This window comes from Eubalaena glacialis, chromosome 15 (assembly GCF_028564815.1).
Source record: "Eubalaena glacialis isolate mEubGla1 chromosome 15, mEubGla1.1.hap2.+ XY, whole genome shotgun sequence".
Lineage (NCBI taxonomy): Eukaryota > Metazoa > Chordata > Mammalia > Artiodactyla > Balaenidae > Eubalaena > Eubalaena glacialis.
This window is the reverse complement of record NC_083730.1, coordinates 85617218-85642080: the sequence shown is the minus strand read 5'-3', so window position 1 is coordinate 85642080 and position 24863 is coordinate 85617218. Positions and strand designations below refer to the sequence as shown.

At 40.4% G+C, this 24863-nt stretch overlaps 1 protein-coding gene across 3 annotated transcripts in view; it reads left to right on the top strand.

Annotated features, from left to right (window-relative positions):
• The first annotated feature begins 1808 nt into the window (after positions 1-1808).
• ANAPC5 (anaphase promoting complex subunit 5) overlaps positions 1809-24863 on the top strand; it is a 40613-nt gene continuing 17558 nt past the window's right edge. Inside the window, exons 1-7 of one of the 3 annotated variants that reach the window (XM_061168991.1) lie at positions 1809-2134; positions 5408-5487; positions 5961-6070; positions 6933-7125; positions 14137-14203; positions 21143-21244; positions 22125-22315. In XM_061168991.1, coding sequence (XP_061024974.1) covers positions 1928-2134; positions 5408-5487; positions 5961-6070; positions 6933-7125; positions 14137-14203; positions 21143-21244; positions 22125-22315 — 950 coding nt within the window. In that variant the 5' untranslated portion in view covers positions 1809-1927. Of the gene's footprint in view, positions 2135-5407; positions 5488-5960; positions 6071-6932; positions 7126-14115; positions 14204-21142; positions 21245-22124; positions 22316-24863 lie in introns of those variants that run through there. The other 2 variants (XM_061168990.1, XM_061168992.1) reach the window with 2 other exon arrangements.

The following is a 24863-nucleotide window of genomic DNA, read 5'->3' as shown; positions in this document are numbered from 1 at the left end:
CCCCCAAACCAGACCAACAAACATTTGCTATTTTTTTTTTTGTGGTTGGGGGATTATTTTCTAGGAAAGCTGATAATTGAAAGAGTGCAAGAACTAGGGTCTCAAGATAAAAACAAAACTCAATGGAGGGACTTCCCTGGTGGCGCAGTGGTTAAGAATCCACCTGCAAATGCAGGGGACACGGGTTCGAGCCCTGGTCCAGGAAGATCCCACATGCCACAGAGCAACTAAGCCCGTGCGCCACAACTACTGAGCCTGTGCTCTAGAGCCTGTGAGCCACAACTACTGAAGCCCGCGTGCCTAGAGCCCGTGCTCCGCAACGAGAGAAGCCACCGCAGTGAGAAGACTGCACACCTCAACGAAGAGCAGCCCCCGCTTCTGCAACTAGAGAAAGCCTGCACGCAGCAACGAAGACCCAACGCAGCCAAAAATAAATAAATAAATAAAGTATAAAAAAAAAAAAAAAAGACAGTTACATAAGAATTGAATGTGGTGAAATGTACAGAGTTGTAGGTCTAAAATACATGTAATCGTATGTCTAAAATGTCCAGAGTTCACGTTCTCAAGGTATGGAAGTTAGGTCTTGTATTCCAAGCTATCAATGACTTCTGGCCCAGTTATTTAGCCTATATGTGTCTGCCTCCTGTGGTTTTTTGTGTGAACTAAAACCACATATTCATTCATGATTCATTAAACAAAGAGCAATTGAGACAACAAAAACCAGGCCCTAGGCATAGTGTGTGTAACCAGAGTTGAAGAGCAGGTGTTTTGTTTGTTTTATTTTTTGGTCGCACCACGCAGCTTGCAGTATCTTAGTTCCCCCACCAGGGATTGTACCAGGGCCAACGGCAGTGAAAGCGCAGAGTCCTACCCACTGGACCGCCAGGGAACTCCCCTGAGCAGGTGGTATTTCTTTTAAGGGACATGTAGACTAGTACGGAAGGCAAATCATTATTAGTAGTAATTTAGACTGTACAGAAGTAAGTGTCCTGGGAAAGGTACAGAAGAATGGAAGGGAAGTTGTGAAAACTCGGATTAAAACTATTGTCTAGGGATTGATTCTGAGGGCCATGAATGCCAGAATATAATATTAGGTAGGAAACAGAGATTCACCACACGGAGGTGACAGTTATCTCCTATTACACGTAAGGATACATGGCCACTTGCAACCTGACCTGGCTGTCTGCAAATGGCGTTTGTGAAATACCGAGGAAAAATATGTTTATTCGCGCATTAAAAAAGAGCTAAATGAAACTTCCAAACTTTGAATTTAAAAATTAGCATAATGAATTAAATACAAATTTTAAAGGTGCAAGTTTAACTTCGTTGCTTTTTTGTTGTTGTTCTCAGTGGCAGACTTGCCATTACATTTATTTATTTACTTACGGCCGTGCCACGCGGCATGCGGGATCTTAGTTCCCCGACCAGGAATGGAACCCGAGCCTCTGCAGTGGAAGCGCAGAGTTCTAACCATTGGACCACCAAGGAATTCCCTAACTTCTTTGCTTTTAAACGCAATCATTTTTGAATTTAATTTTAATTATTTTTAAATTAAATGAACAAACTGGGCAGCCCTCCTGGCCGTTCAGACCTTGCCCGCAAGCTTCGACTCACTTTCACTCGGTGCCAGTACACATGGACCGGGAACCCGCTCTCCTTCCGCAAGAGTTTCTGTAGGGACTCAGTCTTTAGGTGCACCGCCTTTGCCCCACCCTTCACAGTACTTCTAGGCATTTTGATTGGCTGTACTGCTCCCTCGTGCTCTGGTCTGGTTGCTCTGATTGGCCGACGGCATGCCGTCGGGAGGATGCCAGTTTCTTGGGATACGGCGCCGGCGGGCGGAGGCCTAGGGCGGGTGGTGGCGTGCTCTGAGTGGGAACCTGGCCGCGGTGCGCACCAAGGCTCCTGGACTTAGTCCTGGGGCGCCATGGCCAGCGTCCACGAGAGCCTCTACTTCAACCCCATGATGACCAATGGGGTGGTGCACGCCAACGTGTTCGGTATCAAGGACTGGGTGACGCCGTATAAAATCGCGGTGCTGGTGCTGCTGAACGAGATGGGCCGCACTGGCGAGGGCGCCGTTAGCCTCATGGAGCGGCGGAGGCTCAACCAGCTGCTCCTGCCGCTGCTGCAGGTGAGGTGCTCCTGCTCATTCAGTAAACCCTTACTAAGCACCTGCTCTGTGCCGGACAGCTCCTTGGCTGGGGGCACGGAGGTTCATCGGACACTCCCTCTGCCGTGTAGGATCGCGAAAAATATAGTTAATACCACCAGCTAACACTTAGTGAGTACTTAACGATGGACCAGGCACTTTACATGCATTTTTGGGGGGCAGGTTTATATCTGGCTCCAGCATTTATTAGCTGAGTGACTGGGAGAAGAGTTATTTTCTCAGCTCTTCCGTCTTCTGTAGAATGAGGCTACATGTAGGCCTGATCGTTGGAGACACAGCTACAGGCTCTGTACCCTAGAGGACCGTAATGAGTGGTAACAATGACATAAAAGTAACAGCCAACATTGATTGAACACTTACTGTGTACTAAGCACTTTACACGTTTTATTTCATTTTGCAGACTGAGGTGGTAGCTCCACCATTTACCCGCTGTGCGACTTGGGCAAGTTCCATAACTTATTTGGGTCTTTGCTTTCTCTCTGTAAAATGAAAACAATAATAGAAACTGTCATGTGGTGGCCGTATTAAGTTAGAAGATCCATGGGAACACTTTACAGTGTATGGCACATAGTAAATGCTCAGTCAATTTTAGCTATTTTCATTTTAATCTCATAGGGATAGGGCATGCACTTTCCCTTATATCAGTTGTGGTTTTTCCATTTATTTGTGTGATTTTATGAGTGATGTCTCTCTCCCCTAATAGACTGTAACCTACATGAGGGCATTACTTTGTCCTACTTTTGTTCACCCTTGTATCCCCAAAGCCTAGTACTGTATAGTTTACAAAGGGCTTTTTTTAATCCATCACCTTTTTTGGGGCAGGGGGAGAAGGGGTACTGAGGACACAGGTTAAGTGGCTTGCCCAGTTAGTTAAATAAAAGTAGTGGGGGGGCTTCCCTGGTGGCGCAGTGGTTGAGAATCTGCCTGCCAATGCAGGGGACACGGGTTCGAGCCCTGGTCTGGGAAGATCCCACATGCCGCGGAGCAACTAGGCCCGTGAGCCACAATTACTGAGCCTGCGCGTCTGGAGCTTGTGCTCCGCGACGAGAGAGGCCGCGATAACGAGAGGCCCGCGCACCGCGATGAAGAGTGGCCCCCGCTTGCCACAACTGGCGAAAGCCCTCGCACAGAAACGAAAACCCAACACAGCCAAAAATAAATAAATAAATAAATAAAATTAAAAAAAAAAAAAAAAAAAAAGTAGTGGGGTCCCCATAACTTGCAGCTCCCAGTCCTATCTACATTACTACTATAAGTGCATTTCCCCATTAGTCAAATAAAAATCATAATACTAAAAAATTTGATAGAGAAAAGAAACAAAACAATAATTCTGGTGTCTTAACTCGTGTGTTTTTCTGCCTTTGTCCTTGCTGTTTTTTGTGTCTTGGATTCTCCTTCTGTTTTTTTGCCTGGCTAACTATTGTGTAGTTTATTTTGTTTTGTTTTGTTTTGGCGGCAGGGGGCGGGAGGGCGGGGAGCTGCGCTGCACAGCTTGCGGGATCTCAGCTCCCTGACCAGGGATTGAAGCCGGGCCACAGCAGTGAACACCCGGAATCCTAACCACTAGGCCACCAGGGAACTCCCACTACTGTGTAGTTTTAATCAATGTGTATACAGAATTCGTCTAGCAAAATTCCAGCCTTTACTTATTTGCTTATTGTTTGGCTTTAAAAATTAGCTAATTTTTAACTACTCAACTAATACACGAAGATGCATTGTAAAAATTTTAAATGATGCTAAAATTGATGGAGTGAAAGGTTATGGTTCTTCTGCAGGCCCTCTAATCCTGTTCCCTCTCAGAGATTATCACGGTTAATGTTCCTTCATTCACCTATTTACTTATTTATAAAATTTATTTATTTATTAATTTATTTATTTTTGGCTGCATTGGGTCTTCGTTGCTGTGCGCGGGCTTTCTCTAGTTGTGGCGAGCGGGGGCTACTCTTTGTTGCAGTGCGCGGGCTTCTCATTGCGGTGGCTTCTCTTGTTGCAGAGCACAGGCTCTAGGAGCACGGGCTTCAGTAGTTGTGGCATGCGGTCTCAGTAGTTGTGGCACACGGGCTTAGTTGCTCTGTGGCATGTGGTATCTTCCCGGACCAGGGCTCGAACCCGTGTCTCCCGCATTGGCAGGCGGATTCTTAACCACTGCTCCACCAGGGAAGCCCCATTCAACAATTTATTGAGTAACAGTTTAGAATGGATCTTTCTAGACCTTTTGCTGTGTGTATCTGTATATAGATAGGTAGATGCATATGATTATAAGTATATATACATATATCCTTTTAATTTAATTTCCCCCTTTTTTTTTTTTAACATGAATGCTACTTCTATTCTACAGCTTATTCCTTTCACTTGACAAGTCTTGGAGATCTTTTCTTGTCAGCATATTTGAGTAGATCTACTGCATTCTTTTTAACGACTGCATTGTTTTCCACAGTAAGAAAAGAAACATAATTTAACTCATGCTTTTAATTAATATTAAAATTTGTAAATTAAAAATGAACTCTTTATTCATGGACCTATAGGTTCTTTTTAGTTTTTCTTCATTTCAAACAATGCACATGGAACATACTTGCCCCAGAAGTGGGATTGCTGGGTTATCCACATCTAAAATTGACCTACTGAACTTACTGTTCCCCAAATATTCAGTGTTTAGTTTTAAACCTCAGCTAGGTTGTAACCTTCTTGATAGCTGAGGTTGCATACTCTCTGTCTCTAATGGTACCTTTTATGGACTTGGGCACATAGTATGACTGCCTACCTTACAGTGTTTTGGGGAGGATCAAATGAGATTATGTTTATGGAAAATAGGACCCCTGTGTTTGTATAATGTTCTCCAGGTTACGAAACAATTTGAATTATTTTACTTAATCTTTGCCACAACAAGGGAGGTTATTATTGTCTCCATCTCACTGATGAAGTAAACTAGGGCTCAGGGAGGCTACAGCTTTGCCATGATTGCAACACTGAGAAGGAAGGAACCTCAGACTACAGATTCTACGCTTTTTTTTGCATTTAAGTCATTCCTCCAACTAAAAGAGAATACTATGCAAATGTGAAGTATTACTTTAGCGTTTTATGCAGATAGGTTTTTTTCTCTTCCTGATTTGAGATTTCATATTTGGAATGATTGTAAAGCAGAGAGGTTGATAAATGAATTCATGTTTGTAGATGTTTATCAATCTCCAGCTCTTTAAAATTTTTCTGTAACCTTTCTATCTCTCCTTTACCCAGGGCCCAGATATTACGCTGTCTAAACTTTACAAGTTAATTGAAGAATCTTGTTCTCAGCTGGCAAATTCAGTACAGATCAGGTAAGCTTCATTTTCTTCTGTATATATGAAAAGATGTCAAAGTAGATAAAAATTAGAAGAGGGCACATGGTGATTAATTCCTTAAAAAAAAAATCTTTATTATTCTAGGTTGTTTTCTTAAGTACATGTATTTAATTTTTTTTGAAAAATGGATAGCATTAAACATACTGCTTGAAAATTTATTATTCTGTACAGATCTACATTGCTCCTTTTAGTTGTTGCAGAGAATTTCATTTTTACTGGCTGATATGTAACTTTGAGAAATTTTATAATCAAGAAAACATCAGCAATGATACTTTTCAGAATATGGGAGTGACATTTTGGATTATCAGATTTGTTTTCTGTGCCACCATTTTATATGAATCTCTGAATTGTTTTTAAAATAGATTTATTTTAGGTGATTGTGGAATATGAAATGTGGGAAGATGTTCAAAGGGCCTTCCTAAAATACACACCTCATTTTTCTTGTTCAGAATCAAACTGATGGCTGAAGGCGAATTGAAGGATATGGAACAATTTTTTGATGACCTTTCAGATTCTTTTTCTGGAACTGAACCAGAGGTTCACAAAACGAGTGTAGTAGGTATGAAGTTCTTCTAAGGAGAGCAGAGAATATTTTCACTGAAGTGAACTGCTCTCTAAATCACATCTGTCGTTACTCTGCTGTATCTGAGCACACACAGTGGGGAGGTTGGACATGTTATAGTTCGTATTCATCGCCTTGCCATTTTGACCTGTGTTTAAATAATTGTCTTGTGGAAAAGCATCTTCTGTTTTGTCTACTGTCGTCAGAGTGTTAGCCTGGTCATGGAGCCTTTTAGGGTTCCTCAGCTCTTTCTCACAGTCTTCTGCTCACTTGTCCACATTGTACGACTGAGTCAGGGTCACCAACTAAACTTTCATGAAGAGAGGTAAGTAAGAGTAGATTACTGGTATAGTTTATAAGGCAAGGGTATATATGAAGTTTCTTGACGCTTTTCTGTTAGCGGTATAGCCATGCTCCATCCATCTGGCATTTTTTTCCTGGTAGTCTTTATGTTATTTACCATCAGTTATTTATTGATCTTCCATATGCCAGGCTCTGGACTTTAAGAGATACTGGAAACTTCCTCTTATGGAGATTGCTTTCTTGTGGTTGTGGGCAGAGGAGCAGGCAGACAGTAGAAAGTAAATAGGATCACTTCAGATGTTGTAACAGTCACAGAAGGATACATTGGCTGGATAAAGAGTGGAGTGCGGGTGGGAGGACTGAGCCTTTAATATAAAGAGAAAATCAGCTTCGTAAAAGGTGGTGAAAGAAGATTCTATGCAGAGGGGAACAGCAACTGCAAGTGTCTTTTTTTTTTTGATTATTTTGGAGGAAGAACTGCAACAAATAGTCATCAACTTTTTGTAGCCTGGATTTCAAGTTAATGCCTTCACCTCCTCTCTGTCTTGTTTCATAGGTTTATTTCTGCGTCACATGATCTTGGCCTACAGTAAGCTTTCTTTCAGTCAAGTGTTTAAACTGTACACTGCCCTTCAGCAGTACTTCCAGAATGGTGAGAAAAAGACGGTGGAGGATGCTGATATGGAACTGGCCAGCAGAGAGGAGAGCGAAAGAAAAATGGAAAAAGAGGAACTTGATGTATCTATAAGGTAACTTGGGTTTTTCTGGCGGGAATCCCTTTCCTGTGAAATAGCATCATTACGGGAGCAGTAAATCCTCATTCATCCAGAGTTCATGTGCTGGCTGTCATCTTTTTGTCCCTGCAGATCCAGGAAGTTCACCCTTACGGGCTGCATCAGTAAGCTCCTTGCCCTCTAACTTCTGATTGAGAGGCACTGGTGGGAAATCCAGAGGGTCAAGGAGAGTGAGGTCAAGGTGTTGATTCACTGGCTCCCTTCCTTCGGGGTCACGGTGGGCTGGCTGTAGGGTCACAACCTCTGTCAGGTGGCCTGCTCTGCATACCTCAGGGGTCTAGTAACTGGGAAGGTTTCTCAGGCCCGGTGCAGAAGGTGCCCCTCTATTACCAGCCCTGGGGACTCTATTACCCACTATGGCTTATCCATCCCCTGCCCCTATTTTTGTAACTGGCCCTTTATTAAACTCTTCTCAAATTACCCCGTTTGAATATGCCATTTGTTTTCTGCTGGGGCCCTGAGCGGTAGTGTTCATTATATCACAGTGAATTAACAATTGATTAATTCAGTGAAGATTTATTGAATGCCTCCTAAAGCTTAAGCCTGGGGATGTAGTGCCGCTGCTCACCTAGTTGTTTAAGCTCAAAGCCTAGGCGTGTCCCTGCGTCCTGCCCCTCCTTCACCCCTGCAGCCAGTCCTTCCGCAGATGCAGCCAGTCCTTCCTCCTCAATATGTTTGAAATTAGTTCACTTCTCTCCAACGCCACTGCTTCCCCTGTGGTCTAAGCACCGAATCTCTTTCCTGGATGACTGCTCTAGCCTCCTGACTGCTTTCCTTGCCTCCACTCTTTTTTTTTTTTTTTTTTAACTTTTGGGTTTATTTATTTATTTATTTATTTATGGCTGTGTTGGGTCTTCGTTTCTGTGTGAGGGCTTTCTCTAGTTGTGGCAAGTGGGGGCCACTCTTCATCGCGGTGCGTGGGCCTCTCACTATCGCGGCCTCTCTTGTTGCGGAGCACAGGCTCCAGACGCACAGGCTCAGTAACTGTGGCTCACGGACCTAGTTGCTCTGCGGCATGTGGGATCTTCCCTGACCAGGGCTCGAACCCGTGTCCCCTGCATTGGCAGGCAGATTCTCAACCACTGCGCCACCAGGGAAGCCCTTTGCCTCCACTCTTGTCTCCTTACTATCAGTTTTTCCTGCAGCATCTAAGGGAACCATTATGATGTAAATCACACCACGTGTTCTTATGCCCCAAACCCTCCTTGACTATCCATGGAATTTAGACAGAAATCTGAGCTACTGTGGCCTCATTACCTGCATGGTCTGGCCCCTGTCATCTTCCCTACCTCTTTCTCCTTACTTTCCCTTCACTGTCAGAGTCTGACTGCTCTGGCTTGCTTTCAGTTTCCTCAATACCAAGCCGAGATCTGCCTCAGGGTGCCTGGCAGGCTCTCCCTGGCTTCTCACCTCGCTCGCTCCCTTTCACCGTTCGTATCTCAGCTCCCGTGTCCTCACACAGGCCTTCCCTGACCACATGTCTGAAGTAACCTTCATCCTAAATACTTCCAGCTTCTTTATTTCCTCCATAGCTCTCCTCACTAAGTAACTTTTTGCATTTATTTACTTAGACTCATTTGTATTTGTCTTTGCACCCCTTCAAGAGCTAAGACCCTGCTCTGTCGTATTTCACCTCGTTTTCCTCAGTGCTTGGCTTGTAATGTCTGTGAATATGTGTTGGATGAATGAATGCAGAGAATCAGAACACATCATTCATCGCCCACACTGGTAACTGGCCCCATAAAACACTTTGTATTGACTTCCCTTCACTGTCTCATGTCCCCTCTCCCCAGCTGTTACCTGGGATCACCTCCCAAATAGACTACTTATATTTGGAGGGAAAAACACATAAAGAGTGTGTGTGTGTGTGTGTTTTGTATTTCCTGATCTCAGGGAGCCCACAGTCTGGTGAGGAAGACTGGCACGCAAACAGATCACTACAAGTAACAATGTGTTCAGAGCTCTGAGAGAAGTAAGCCCCACCTGCCCTATGTAGGCTGGCTAACCCCCTTGGGGGCTGGGGGTGGTCTGGTATGTAGCCAGAGAATATTTCCCTGCAGTTCCTATGAGTGGCCTTTGTACAGTTATGTGATTTGTTCAGCACACTCTGGGAGCAAGAAGATTGTAGTACCAGTAAGTACTTACAAAAACTCAGAGTTGCTCACAGAGGCTTCTCATCTAGTGGAAAGGCAGTACCTTGTAGGGTTGAGTCTGGCCCTGGAGTCAGACCCCTGGATTTGAATTCTGGCTCCTCCACTTATTCCCTTAAGACCTTGGGCAAGTCACCCTCTCTGTACCTCAGTTTTCTGATCTGCAAAATGGGGCTCATGTCACCTCCTCAGAAGGTTATTTTGAGAATTAAATGATAAATCTATATGAAGTGTTTAGAACTGTGCCTTTAAACATTTGACAAATATTCACTATTCTTCTTCTTCTCTAATTTCTCTTTTGTTTAATTCCCCTGAGGAAGACTTCCAGGAAACAATGTAATCTTTGTCCTAGCTACTTTATATGCTTAAAGTAGCAGAATGTCAATTCTTCAGAAATGTTAAAATTCAAACTTTTCTTATTTAGGTTTGACTTTCTCCTAAATTAATCTGATTTAATTAGGTCTAACTGCATCGTTTTGTTTTTATTCTAATCTAAGAATTCATTTGTGTGTAATAATAGTGTGTATACTGTTAAGGTGTATGGTTTCAGAAAATAGTGTGCATTTAGTAAACTGAATTTCATCACTGAAATAGAAGAAGTGTATTATTTAAATATTATTCTACTTAAGTATTATAATTCTTTGTCCAAAAAGAAATGATTTTTACTTGTTATAGGATTTTTAAAATTTCATAATGTATATTTACATACATTTCTTGATTCTTTTAAAAAGGAAAATTTCATTTTTTTCTTTCTGTGTTCTTTTCTAGTGTTTTATTGCATTCTGAGAGGCTTCTCACTTTAGCCCTTTCATTTTCTTCCTTCCTTTCTTCCTTTCTTCCCTCCCTCCCTCCCTCCCTCCCTTCCTTTCTTAGTTATTGGAATGTTTTTAGGTCTTGCTTTCTTCAGGGAAATTATTTTTCTTGCCCTAGAAATTTGTATTAAAATTAGAAACGCCAGAGTAACATTGACTAGCTTGCAAATCTCCCATCCTACAATGAAATTACTACTGTTTGAAAAAGAGGGACCCACCTGTTAATTTAGAAGGGAGGGAATAAATATTCAGTGAACGAATGTTTATCAGGTGTTTTTAAAAAATCCAATTACAGAAGAAAGTACAGACTGACATTTAGCTTCAGCTTTTCATTTGCTCGTTGTTGCTACAGGGCAGCATTTGTTTCCTGCAATAAGAGAGGGGGGCTTACAGGATTACACCTTGTGAGTTTGCAGCGGAGGCTACTAGTCTGCAAGCTGCTGGAACTACATTTTCTCTGTGCTTCTAAAAAGACCTAACAAAAATAGAAGTTCTCTGGCATTTCTTCACTTGCCAGTGATTTAATATAAATCTCCCAAATTCATTAATTTATTCAGCAAATACTTATTCAGTGCTTCTGGCGTGCCAAGCACTATGCTAGCTGCTATGCTGTCAGCGCAGAGGAGAAAGTCCCTGTCCTCATGGAGTTATGTGGGGAGGGTCAGGTAATCGAGAGGTAACTAAATTAATAAATAATGTAACTTCAGAGAGCGTCAGTGCAGGAAAGGAATGACTGGGACACAGGGATACAGAATAACTGTGGGGTGCTGTCAGGGAAGGGCCCTTTAAGACTGGGAGCTAGATGACGAAGGAGCCAGCCCCGAGAAGAATTGCCAGAGCACATGCAGACTCACAGCTCCCAAGACAGGACAAGCTGACATATTGGAGGGACAGACGGAGGACAGTGTGGCCTGAGCACACAAGTCGGGAGGAGGCGTTGGATCACCGCTCCGGTCACGCACCTCAGAAGGGTTCAGGTCCTCATGGCCTCCTGGGTGTTTAGTAACTGTTCCCAATCTCAGTCCTTCCCCTCCCCTGCTTTTGTCTTGTCATCACCCTGCTCAGAAGTCTCCAGAGATTCACAAAGTCTCCCAGCCTGGTATTTGAGGCCTTCCACAGTTGACCTTTCTGACCTTAATTTCTGTTCCTCAACTTGGATCCTTTACCCCAGCCAGCCAGGTGTGCTTGTATCCCTCTAACAGGCCAGGCATTTTCCCATTCTGCATCTTTTGGTTTCCTTTCCTGGAATGCCTTCTTCCTTCCTCATCATTTCTTCACTCCTTGCCAACTTTCAGGGTCCTCACCACTTCAGCTGGAGTGATTTCTCCCTTTTCTAAGTGCAGAGATCATATTAATTCTTGGTATTTATTGTTTATTGCCATCTTTTCACATGGGCTGGTCTTAACCTTCACCAAGACTGTAAGCCCATTAAGACATTTTCTTGGGGGACCTAGACTTGTGTTTTATGCATCGCAAGTGCATAAACACCCCAGTTTGTTGATTGTTTAATCCTATGTTATATTTTTAAAATTTCAGTTATAGTGGGTGATTTGAGCCCTTTAGAGGAATTTCCAGAGTCCTTTTGAGAATCTGATGAATGCCATGTACTATCCCCACATTAAAAATGCATATTTTACATGCAGTTTTACAAGGTTCATGGGCTCCTAAAGCCCATCCGTGGACCCAGGTTAAATGCCTTTGATGTATAGCACTTGTAAGTCTAAAATTCTGTCTCAACTGGTAATGGGATTCATAAACAAGGCATACTTAAGTCCTTTTCCTAAAGGAGTAACCCCCTTCCTAAATTGAATACATTTGTGGCTTTTTTTTTTTTTTAATTTATTTATTTGGCTGCGCTGGGTCTTAGTTGTGGCCCTCGGGATCTTCGTTGCCACGTACAGGACCTTTAGTTGCGGCATGCCAGGCTTTTAGTTGCGGCATGCGGGGTTTAGTTCCCTGACCAGGGATCGAACCTGGGCTCCCTGCGTTGGGAGCATGGAGTCTTAGCCACTGGACCACCAGGGAAGTCCCCCTTTGTGGCTTTTTAAGAGTTACTTTCTCTGGCATGTGTTTGAGGCCCTGAGGAGGCAAAGAAGGAGTCAGTAAAAGGATGGTTTGGGCCATGGTATTTTTACTTGCTCTTCCCAAGCTTGTTCACGTCGGCCACTGTTGCCATCATGGAAGCCAGAGCCAAACTTGTTCTTCATTTATAGCAAATGTGTTTGCCTTCATTTGTAGCAATTTCGCTTTATGTGATTCTGTTTTTCTCTTTCTGTTTTATTAACCTTATTGTTCTTGTGTCCTGTGTTATAAGCTACCTCAAATGTTTTTTGGGGGAAGTGTTTAAGTAAATAAAGCATTTGGTAACAGTGAGCATCATGGACCTTAGAGGAGGGTGGGACCGGGAGTGGTATGTCCCATTTCATTCACATCCTTGTCTGTCTCTAGCCTTTTTGTGTACAGTCATATTTACTTCAAGCCTTGGGCTTACTTTCTTTGAAGGATATGTTAAGAGAAACGGGCTTCTTATTGCCCAGACACTTAGTTGTTTTCCATTTGAGAACTTGGCCTGTGAATTTTCTTTCCATTTCCCTCTAGATCACTGTTATTTCGCTGATCTTTGTTATGCTGGTCAGGGCTGGTCCTTGGCAGCTCCGATACCTGTAGAATCTGATATGCTTGCTGCCTTGTATCAGAAATGTAACCAAGAGAATATTAGAGCAGCTCTTGCCAAAGTGTTTTCTGTGGAACACTAGTGCTTCTTGAGAGATGTGAGGAAAGGATTCTTCATTCAAATGAGTTTGGTAAATGGTACATTAAACAAAAGTGAATAAAGTGTCTCTCTGTTGGATTTCTCTAATGTGTATCATGAATCTCCCAAGGAAGAGAGGGTGTACAGCTTTCCCCGAGTGATTTAACCTCAGCAGCATTTTTTTTTTCTTTTGGAATACCTGTTTACATATTGTTTGCATGAAACAGTTTGAGAACTGCTGTATTAGACACAGAGTACTTATAAAAATATTATTGATGAGTAAATATTGATTTTTCTACTTATTGTAATCCTGTATAGAGAAGCCATTTATTCAGAGTCATGTGGCAAAAGGGTATTATTCATACTTTGCTCTCAAAAATAAGACTGTGCATGTATAGATTTCTCAAGTCTAGATTTATATAAGTATATTCTTGTTTGTTGGTTCTGTGTGATCTAAACTTCTAGGCAAATGGTTATTTCTTAGATAAGGCCTCTTTTTCTTGTTCTTGAATACAGCACCATCTTATATGTGTAGCGAGGAGTTAGAGACTTTTTATTCATTCATTTCCCAAACTCTGAGTGCCCACTGTGTGCCTGGGCACAGACTGGGTGTTCATATACAAATATAAGTAAGAACAGCCAGTGTGGCAGTGCTAGATGCAGTGATCCCTATCTCTGGGAGACAGTGGGAGCTCGAATGAGAGATGTCAGGAGAGATTCTTGGAGGATATGACACTTGAGGTATTCTTGAATGACGGATGGTACAACAGTGCAACAGTGGATGGAAAATGGGCCCTGCAGGTTGAGGAAGCAGGGGGGCATCTTGGCATGATAGGAGATTGTAAGGAGTTCATCAGGGCTGGGGTGTGGGTGAGAAAGAGAAGGCAGAGGAGAGAGGTAGGAGCACTCAGGAAGCATTGCACCTGCCCTGCTAAGCAGTGCAGACTTTATTCTGGAAGGTGATGAGATACCACAGGAGGGCTTTAAATCAGGGACGATAGACTTGCATTTTAGAAAGATCATGCTGGAGGCTATGTACAGTTGAGATCTACATCTGTCCGTAATTATATCATGTGAACTTCGGCAGGTCATTCAACATCACTTTTTAAGCATGTCTTTTCTATTCCTGAGAAGAGAGAATTAATTTTAAAAGTTTTTTAACTTTTCTGATGAAGAATCTATTTGACTTTGTAAAGCATTATCATTTTCACTATTGTGTAATTCTTTTTAGTGTTGTTTTGTTGTTTTCCAGAGAAGAGGAGGTATCTTGCAGTGGGCCTCTGTCCCAAAAACAAGCAGAATTTTTTCTTTCTCAACAGGTATGTTCTGTAATTGGTCATGAATTTTTTTTTTTAATCCTGTGACATTATATGTCATGGCATATATTTGTTATGTGAGTAGGTTTATTAGTGAAGCAGCATTATTCTTATTCTTGGTCAGTTTTTCTTTACTAACAATGCAGTTGTAGCTATGTGTCCCTTCCTATTTTCTGTGTGATTTTATTTCTCTGTTAGGGTCATAATGCATGTTCATTTAGTAATGGTGTGTGACTAACACAGCCCAAAAATGTGATTTAGAAGACTTACTTCCCTTTTCCCCAACACTTTATCATGGACATTTTCAAACAGAAATACAAACTGAAAAGCATTATATAGTGAATACCCATATACCCATCATCTAGATCCTACAATTAATATTTTGCTCTGTTTATCATATATCTACCCATATAGCCACCATTTCATCTTATTTTTTGATACATTTCAAGTTGCAAGCATCGGTACACTTTTACCCCAGACATTTCTTACTGGTGTTTTTGAGCCATACTTTTTCCTTTTTTTTTGGTCATATAAGCTGAATGTTTTTTTCCCATGTTATTTTCAGCATAGAATTTTGATTTTTGCTCTACTTTTCTAGTTTTCCCTATTTTTATTATTAATTTTCTTTCTGCAGAAAGATGTAATGTTTCGATCTAGATGCAGGTGATAAAATCACCCCTGCAGATGAATTTTAAACAGATTAGAAAAACTCATCTAGACAATTGGTTAACTGTAGAGGAAAAAATAGACCTGGATCTTCACCTCATCTTTGCACCTCAGTACTTTACACGTGGATTAAAGGCTTAACTATAAACATTTAAGGTTATAATTAGACCAGGAGGAACTACATATTAACTTTTTTTTTTAATTTAATTTTATTTATTTTTTTATACAGCAGGTTCTTATTAGTCATCAATTTTATATACATCAGCCTATACACGTCAATCCCAATTGCCCACCACCCCCACCCCCCCACGGCTTTCCCCCATTGGTGTCCATACGTTTGTTCTCTACATCTGTGTCTCAATTTTTGCCCTGCAAACTGGTTCATCTGTACCACTTTTCTAGGTTCCACATATATGCGTTAATATGCGATATTTGTTTTTCTCTTTCTGACTTACTTCACTCTGTATGACAGTCTCTAGATTCATCCATGTCTCTACAAATGACCCAATTTCGTTCCTTTTATGGCTGAGTAATATTCCATTGTATATATGTAGCACATCTTCTTTATCCACTCGTCTGTCCATGAGCATTTAGGTTGCTTCCATGACCTGGCTATTGTAAATAGTGCTGCAATGAACATTGGGGTGCATGTGTCTTTTTGAATTATGGTTTTCTCTGGGTATATGCCCAGTAGTGGGATTGCTGGGTCATATGGTAATTCTACTTTTAGTTTTTTAAGGAACCTCCATACTGTTCTCCATAGTGGCTGTATCAATTGACATTCCCACCAACAGTGCAAGAGGGTTCCCTTTTCTGCACACCCTCTCCAGCATTTGTTGTTTGTAGATTTTCTGATGATGCCCATTCTAACTGGTGTGAGGTGATACCTCATTGTAGTTTTGATTTGCATTTCTCTAATAATTAGTGATGTTGAGCAGCTTTTCATGTGCTTCTTGGCCGTCTGTATGTCCTCTTTTGAGAAATGTCTATTTAGGTATTCTGCCCATTTTTTGATTGGGTTGTTTGTTTTTTTAATGTTGAGCTGCATGAGCTGTTTATATATTTTGGAGATTAATCCTTTGTCCATTGATTCGTTTGCAAATATTTTCTCCCATTCTGAGGGTTGTCTTTTCGTCTTGTTTGTAGTTTCCTTTGCTTTGCAAAAGCTTTTAAGTTTCATTAGGTCCCATTTGTTTATTTTTGTTTTTATTTCCATTACTCTAGGATGTGGATCAAAAAAGATCTTGCTGTGATTTATGTCAAAGAGTGTTCTTCCTATGTTTTCCTCTAAGAGTTTTATAGTGTCCAGTTCTACATTTAGGTCTCTAATCCATTTTGAGTTTATTTTTGTGTATGGTGTTAGGGAGTGTTCTAATTTCATTCTTTTACATGTAGCTGTCCAGTTTTCCCAGCACCACTTATTGAAGAGACTGTCTTTTCTGCATTGTGTATCTTTGCCTCCTTTGTCTTAGATTAGTTGACCATAGGTGTGTGGGTTTATCTCGGGGCTTTCTATCCTGTTCCATTGATCTATGTTTCTGTTTTTGTGCCAGTACCATATTGTCTTGATTACTGTAGCTTTGTAGTATAGTCTGAAGTCAGGGAGTCTGATTCCTCCAGCTCCGTTTTTTTCCCTCAAGACTGCTTTGGCTATTCGGGGTCTTTTGTGTCTCCATACAAATTTTAAGATTTTTTGTTCTAGTTCCGTAAAAAATGCCATTGGTAATTTGATAGGGGTTGCATTGAATCTGTAGATTGCTTTGGGTAGTATAGTCATTTTCACAATATTGATTCTTCCAATCCAAGAACATGGTATATCTCTCCATCTGTTGGTATCATCTTTAATTTCTTTCATCAGTGTCTTATAGTTTTCTGCATACAGGTCTTTTGTCTCCCTAGGTAGGTTTATTCCTAGGTATTTTATTCTTTTTGTTGAAATGGTAGATGGGAGTGTCTCCTTAATTTCTCTTTCAGATTTTTCATCATTAGTGTATAGGAATGCAAGAGATTTCTGTGCATTCATTTTGTATCCTGCAACTTTACCAAATTCATTGATTAGCTCTAGTAGTTTTCTGGTGGCATCTTTAGGATTCCCTATGTATAGTATCATGTCATCTTCAAACAGTTTTACTTCTTCTTTTCCAATTTGTATTCCTTTTATTTCTTTTTCTTCTCTGATTGCCGTGGCTAGGACTTCCAAAACTATGTTGAATAATAGTGGTGAGAGTGGACATCCTTGTCTTGTTCCTGATCTTAGAGGAAATGCTTTCAGTTTTCCACCATTAAGAATGATGTTTGCTGTGGGTTTGTCGTATATGGCCTTTATTATGTTGAAGTAGGTTCTCTCTATGCCCACTTTCTGGAGAGTTTTTATCATAAATGGGTGTTGAATTTTGTCAAAAGCTTTTTCTGCGTCTATTGAGATGATCATATGGTTTTTATTCTTCAATTTGTTAATATGGTGTATCACATGGATTGATTTTGCGTATATTGAAGAATCCTTGCATCCCTGGGATAAATCCCACTTGATCATGGTGTATGATCCTTTTAATGTGTTGTTGGATTCTGTTTGCTAGTATTTTGTTGAGGATTTTTGCATCTATATTCATCAGTGATATTGGTCTGTAATTTTCTTTTTTTGTAGTATCTTTGTCTGGTTTTGTTATCAGGGTGATGGTGGCCTCACAGAATGTGTTTGGGAATGTTCCTTCCTCCACAATTTTTTGGAAGAGTTTGAGAAGGATGGGTGTTAGCTCTTCTCTAAATGTTTTATAGAATTCACCTGTGAAGCCACCTGGTCCTGGACTTTTGTTTGTTGGAAGATTTTTAATCACAGTTTCAATTTCATTACTTGTGATTGGTCTGTTCATATTTTCTATTTCTTCCTGGTTCAGTCTTGGAAGGTTATCCCTTTCTAAGAATTTGTCCATTTCTTCCAGGTTCTCCATTTTATTGGCATAGAGTTGCTTGTAGTAGTCTCTTAGGATGCTTTGTATTTCTGCGGTGTCTGTTGTAACTTCTCCTTTTTCATTTCTAATTTTATTGATTTGAGTCCTCTCCCTCTTTTTCTTGATGAGTGTGGCTAATGGTTTATCAATTTTGTTTATCTTCTCAAAGAACCAGCTTTTAGTTTTATTGATCTTTGCTATTGTTTTCTTTGTTTCTATTTCATTTATTTCTGCTCTGATCTTTATGATTTCTTTCCTTCTGCTAACTTTGGGTTTTGTTTCTTCTTTCTCTAGTTCCTTTAGGTGTAAGGTTAGGTTGTTTATTTGAGATTTTTCTTGTATCTTGAGGTAGGCTTGTATTACTATAAACTTCCCTCTTAGAACTGCTTTTGCTGCATCCCATAAGTTTTGGATTGTCGTGTTTTCATTATCATTTGTCTCTAGGTGTTTTTTGATTTCTTCAGTGATCTCTTGGTTATTTAGTAATGTATTGTTTAGCCTCCATGTGTTTGTGTTTTTTATGTTTTTTTCCCTGTAATTGATTTCTAATCTCATAGCGTTGTGGTCAGAAAAGATGCTTGATATGATTTCAATTTTCTTAAATTTACCGAGGCTTGATTTGTGACCCAAGATGTGATCTATCCTGGAGAATGTTCCGTGCGCACTTGAGAAGAAAGTGTAATCTGCTGATTTTGGATGGAATGTCCTATAAATATCAATTAAACCTATCTGGTCTGTTGTGTCATTTAAAGCTTGTGTTTCCTTATTAATTTTCATTTTGGATGATCTGTCCATTGGTGTAAGTGAGGTGTTAAAGTCCCCCACTATTATTGTGTTACTGTCGATTTCCTCTTTTATAGCTGTTAGCAGTTGCCTTATGTATTGAGGTGCTCCTATGTTGGGTGCATATATATTTATAATTGTTATATCTTCTTCTTGGATTGATCCCTTGATCATTATGTCATGTCCTTCCTTGTCTCTTGTAACATTCTTTATTTTAAAGTCTGTTTTATCTGATATGAGGATTGCTACTCCAGCTTTCTTTTGATTTCCATTTGCATGGAATATCTTTTTCCATCCCCTCACTTTCAGTCTGTATGTGTCCCTAGGTCTGAAGTGGATCTCTTGTAGACAGCATATATATGGGTCTTATTTTTGTATCCATTCAGCAAGCCTGTGTCTTTTGGTTGGAGCATTTAATCCATTCACATTTAAGGTAGTTATCGATATGTATGTTCCTATTACCATTTTCTTAATTGTTTTGGGTTTGTTTTTGTAGGTCCTTTTCTTCTCTTGTGTTTCCCACTTAGAGAAGTTCCTTTAGCATTTGTTGTAGATCTGGTTTGGTGGTGCTGAATTCTCTTAGCTTTTGCTTATCTGTAAAGCTTTTGATTTCTCCATCGAATCTGAATGAGATCCTTGCTGGGTAATCTTGGTTGTAGGTTCTTCCCTTTCATCACTTTAAGTATGTCATGCCACTCCCTTCTGGCTTGTAGAGTTTCTGCTGAGAAATCAGCTGTTAACCTTATGGGAGTTCCCTTGTATGTTATTTGTCGTTTTTCCCTTGCTGCTTTCAATAATTTTTCTTTGTCTTTAATTTTTGCCAGTTTGATTACTATGTGTCTCGGCATGTTTCTCCTTGGGTTTATCCTGTATGGGAGTCTCTGTGCTTCCTGGACTTGGGTGGCTATTTCGTTTCCCATGTTAAGGATGTTTTCGACCATAATCTCTTCAGATATTTTCTCTGGTCCTTTCTCTCTCTCTTCTCCTTCTGGGACCCCTATAATGCGAATGTTGTTGCGTTTAATGTTGTCCCAGAGGTCTCTTAGGCTGTCTTCATTTCTTCTCATTCTTTTTTCTTTATTCTGTTCCGCAGCAGTGAATTCCACCATTCTGTCTTCCAGGTCATTTATCCGTTCTTCTGCCTCAGTTATTCTGCTACTGATTCCTTCTAGTGTATTTTTCATTTCAGTTATTGTGTTGTTCATCTCTGTTTGTTTGTTCTTTAATTCTTCTAGGTCTTTGTTAAACATTTCTTGCATCTTCTCAATCTTTGCCTCCATTCTTTTTCCGAGGTCCTGTATCATCTTCACTATCATTATTTTGAATTCTTTTACTGGAAGGTTGCCTATCTCCACTTCATTTAGTTGTTTTTCTGGGGTTTTATCTTGTTCCTTCATCTGGTACATAGCCCTCTGTCTTTTCATCCTCTCCATCCCTCTGTGAATGTTACATATTAACTTTTAACTGATCTCTGGGTGGGGAAAGACTTTCTAAACATAAAAGCTGTGGAAGAAAACACGTAGGAGATCATTTGATTTTTCAGCATAAGAATGAAAAACATCTACATGTCAGTACATGTTCTAACAAAATTAAAACTCAAACAACAAAATGGGAAAAAGGATTTGCAATACCTATGACAAAGGGTTAATACTTTTCCTTAAAAAATTGTAGCTTCAAAGACCATTTGATGATGAGACAAATTTATAATATATTATTACATGAAAAAAGCAGGTAATAAAATGATATATTCTAACTTTGTTAAAAAAGTATGCATATATATATGTATAAACACATACATATGTACACACACACACACACACACACAGAAAAAAGACTGGAATGAGATACACTGACATAAAAATAGTGTTATTTCTGGGTGGAAGGATTACAGATTTTTGTTTTCTTCTGTATGCTTTTCCATATTTTTGGAATCTTCTATAATATAATGAATTCAAATATAATTAGAAATTATTATTACTCATAAAGAAAAATTTGTCTAGCTAAACTTGAAGAGTCCATAACGCAGTTAAGTACTAATCATTAATTTAGAAGTCATTTTCTACATTTTTATATAATCATTGCTGGTACCATCCATATGAAACAGATAACCAAGAGTAGGGCAAGTGTGTATCTCCCTTTACCAGGCTGGAGATACATACTTCCTGCCTTGAAGGCACTTACAGTCTGGGGGTGGGGTCAGCTGGTACTTTTAATATAATTTGATAAGTACTGCAGGAAGGGTTAGTGCAGGGAGCTTGTGGGAACATGTAGGTACTTATAGGACCTTATCTAGTTTAGAAGGTGATAGAAGCAGATGGCTGAAATCTAAATTGTGCCCTGAAGGCTGAACAGGAGTTTGCATGGAAGACTATGTGGATGGGTGGTTGGGAAGCTTAGAATTCCAGGAAGAGGAAACAGTGTTCTGCATGGTCAAGAGGAGAGTGTAGGTGCAGAAAAAAAAGTGATCAGATGATGCTATTTAGTATACATGTCCATATGTTTATTGGCCATTTCTTTCTACTGAGTTGTCATTTTAAAATTTCAGGCTTCTTTGTTAAAGAATGATGAGACTAAAGCCCTCACCCCAGCTTCTTTGCAGAAAGAGTTGAACAACTTGTTGAAATTTAATCCTGATTTTGCTGAAGCGGTGAGTCTTTTCCAGAATTTGTTGCTAAGTTGGAAAGCAGGGACAAGACAACTCTTCCTATTGAGTAGTTGTGCAAATGAGGATTGGCCGAATGACCCGGGTTCTTGGAAAGAAATCATGTTGTTGGCACGTAAACGACTCAGCCTAGGTTGCAAAGCTTTCCCTCCCACCTCCACCCCTACTGGCCCCGGGGGGGATTTCTTTCTCTAGTTGTGGCGAGCGGGGCTACTCTTCGTTGTGGTGCGTGGGCTTCTCATTGCGGTGGCTTCTCTTGTTGCAGAGCACGGGCTCTAGATGCATGGGCTTCATTAGTTGTGGTACGCAGGCTCAGTAGTTGTGGCTCATGGGCTCTAGAGCGCAGGCTCAGTAGTTGTGGCGCACAGGCTTAGTTGCTCTGCGACATGTGGGATCTTCCCGGACCAGGGCTCGAACCCGTGTCCCCTGCATTGGGAGGCGGATTCTTAACCACTGTGCCACCAGGGAAGCCCTGAATTCAAGTTTTAAGATCTTTAGTTTTGTACTCACACTATTCCTTAATACCTGAGCTAGGTGATTCCCCCTCCATCCTCACATATGACCCATGGATCCTAATATAACCAGTGGCATAGTGGATGAATATTTAGGATAAAACTCTGTCACAAATTCTAATGGAATTCCCTTTTTTCGTTTGCGTACACCTTCTGGGGGGAAAGGGTACCCAAACCAGCTAATGTATCTTAAGCCTATTTAATCCTGCCTGTGGGGAAAAGATTAAGCTAAACTATGACCATCTTGTTAAAATGGTAGGGGATACACAGGTGTTTGCAGCCAGTGGACCTCTCTGAATTAATATTACACAAGAGGCAACAGAGCATTTAAAATATGTTGTTTCTTGTTTTAGCACTACCTCAGCTACTTAAACAACCTCCGGGTCCAAGATGTTTTCAGTTCAACACACAGCCTCCTTCATTATTTTGACCGCCTGATTCTTACTGGAGCTGAAAGCAAAAGTAACGGGGAAGAGGGCTATGGCCGGAGCTTGAGATACGCTGCTCTGAACCTGGCCGCCCTGCACTGCCGCTTTGGTCACTAGTAAGTTTATAGACTTTTGTTCATGCGGAAATTGAAGAAATTATCTCTCAAATGTTAATTGAGATGTATTTTCTTTTTAATATGCTGTATTTAAAAAAAAAAGAAGGAAAAGGAGAAAAGAAAGAGCCTGTTCAACCTGGACTTGTCAATAACTTCTAAAGAAGGAAGCTTTTTGCAGTGAACAGAAGTTAATGAAAACCTTCTGCCTAAAGAGTCTGCCCCCTGGTGTCACTATTTAGCATTACCATCCAAGTACACGGCCTCTTTCTTTCTTTACTTCTAAGAATAACGGCCACTGAATTAAAAGGAAATTAGGTCATTAGGCCAGAGATTCCCAACAGGATTTTTCAGAGGTAATAATGGGGATGTAAAAGTTATTTTCAGTATTTCAAAAAGCGAAAAGGAAGTTGTGTCTTTACTGCATAAAAGACTGCGTGGGTTACCGAACGTCATGTTTGTGCTTTTGGTTAGAATTCAGGCAGCTCAGTGCGTGACACTGACTTATGCCATTGCTAAGATATGCCTGTGATTTTAATAAATAAAAACAGGAAATTGATCAGTTATTATTTAGTGAAGAGTTAAGGGGATAAAAACTTTCAAAATATGGAGGCTATTTTGGAAATAATGAAATAATGTGAATAATGGTGAAAAGGTAGGAAATTACTAATTGAAAGAGTCTCTCTGCCTCCCGTGTGGCTTTTTCCCATTTAAGAAAAATATGGTTTCTACCACAGGCATCTTTGAATAGAGACTAGAGTGTATTAATGGAAGTATAGTGTCCCAAGTTCAAGAATTGAGACTTCTACCCCTTGCTCTATGGCCCAGGCAACAACCAGGAAATTCCATGAACTTCTGGTTGTCACATTTTAAAAGGGGCATAGACAAGCTGGAGCTTGTGGGGGGGACAGTCTCACTGGAGGCATTCAAAGCCATGTCATTTAAATAGTGTGGGAAGGATGTGAGAATGTTTAGCCTGGAAAAGAAATGATTTAGCCAAGCATGTGTTTGACATCTTCCTGTAGTGAAGGTCATGTGAAAAGGGCTTAGACTGATCGAGGGTGTGACTACTAGAGAAGATTGGGAGCTGGTAAGTGCAAGTTAAAGGGCAAAACATTTTTTGCTCCTTATAAGGAGGAGGTTCCCTTGTATGGAACCCTCTGAGAAAGGTGTCAGCAGAGTGCTCATGTGTGCAGCAGGGGTGACATTAAGGGAATCCAAGTGTCAGATTGATACTTGAACCAAAAAATGTTTAAGGCTACTCTGAACTTAATGATTTTGTGAGATTCCATATTATCTTTTAAGAGTCAACTTCTTTTTTTCTGCCCAGTTTTAATAACCTCTTTGATCAGGGCCTTTCATGTTTTATGTACTCATAATAAATAGCAGCACCATTTGTAATATTTGCCAGTAACCTATCTCTGTGTTACACACACAGCTTGCCCTAGGGTTTGGAAATTTGTATGCAGTCTGCTAGATACAAGTAATTAATGTGTTGATGAATTTCTCTATATTTACAATATTATCAGTGGATAGGCAGCTAACTGTATGGAATTAATTACTAATTAATTTCTGATTTACTCAACTCCAGGCTTCTTTATTTTTAGTCCTGGAGCTATGGGCTTGTATAAATCTTTCTCACTTAGCTAATAGGATTGTGGAGATTTCTTGAAAATCTTTATAGTTGCTTATTGAGCGTCTACTGTGTACTAGGCACTGTTCTAGGTGCTGGGGATCAACAGTGAAAAAAAATACCCCTGTTCTCATGGAGCTTACAGTGGGGGAAATCGATAATAAACAGCACTGAACATAATTATAATGTATCAGGTAGTGATAGGTCAGGATAAGGGATTAGAGAGTGATGATGGGGAGTACTATTGTTTTCATAAGTAACACTCTTCTTCCAGATATACACACAAATCACTTATTTGTCAATTTGTAAATTTCTGTTTAAATAGTAAGGTAGCAACTCAGCCCTCCCTTACCTCTGTTAACTTAATATTTGAATAGAGATTTAAAGGAACTGAGGGAGTGAGTAATCTGTGCATTATCTGAAGAAAGAGTGTCCTTATTAGCTAGAACAGCGGGTGCAAAGGCCCTGAGGCAGAATTTACTTGGCATGTTTGAGGAGGAGCAAGTAGTGTGGTTAGAGTGCTGTAGTAAGGGGGGAATAGAGGAGGACGAGGTTGTAGAGGTGGCAGGAGTCAGAGAGTTTAGGGTCCTGTAGGCCCAAGTAAGGACTTTGGCTTTTACACTGAATGACATAGGAAGCTGTTGTTTAGAGGCTACAGATCTTTCTGCTCTGGCATTTTGCGAACCGTAGACAGCCAATGCATTTCAGACATTACAACCTGTTTGCCTCTTGCTCTTTTACTGAAAATTTTTATCAGAGGCTTTTCTGATTAGCAGCAATGGAATACCATAGGTTCTTTAAGGATTTGCCAGAAACTTTGAAGTTTCTGTGTTGGTAATCTACCTTTTCTTCCTACCGGAGAAAAATAATCTTTCTTTAGTCCTGTTTTAGCATACTATCTATGCAGTTCTCCCAAAA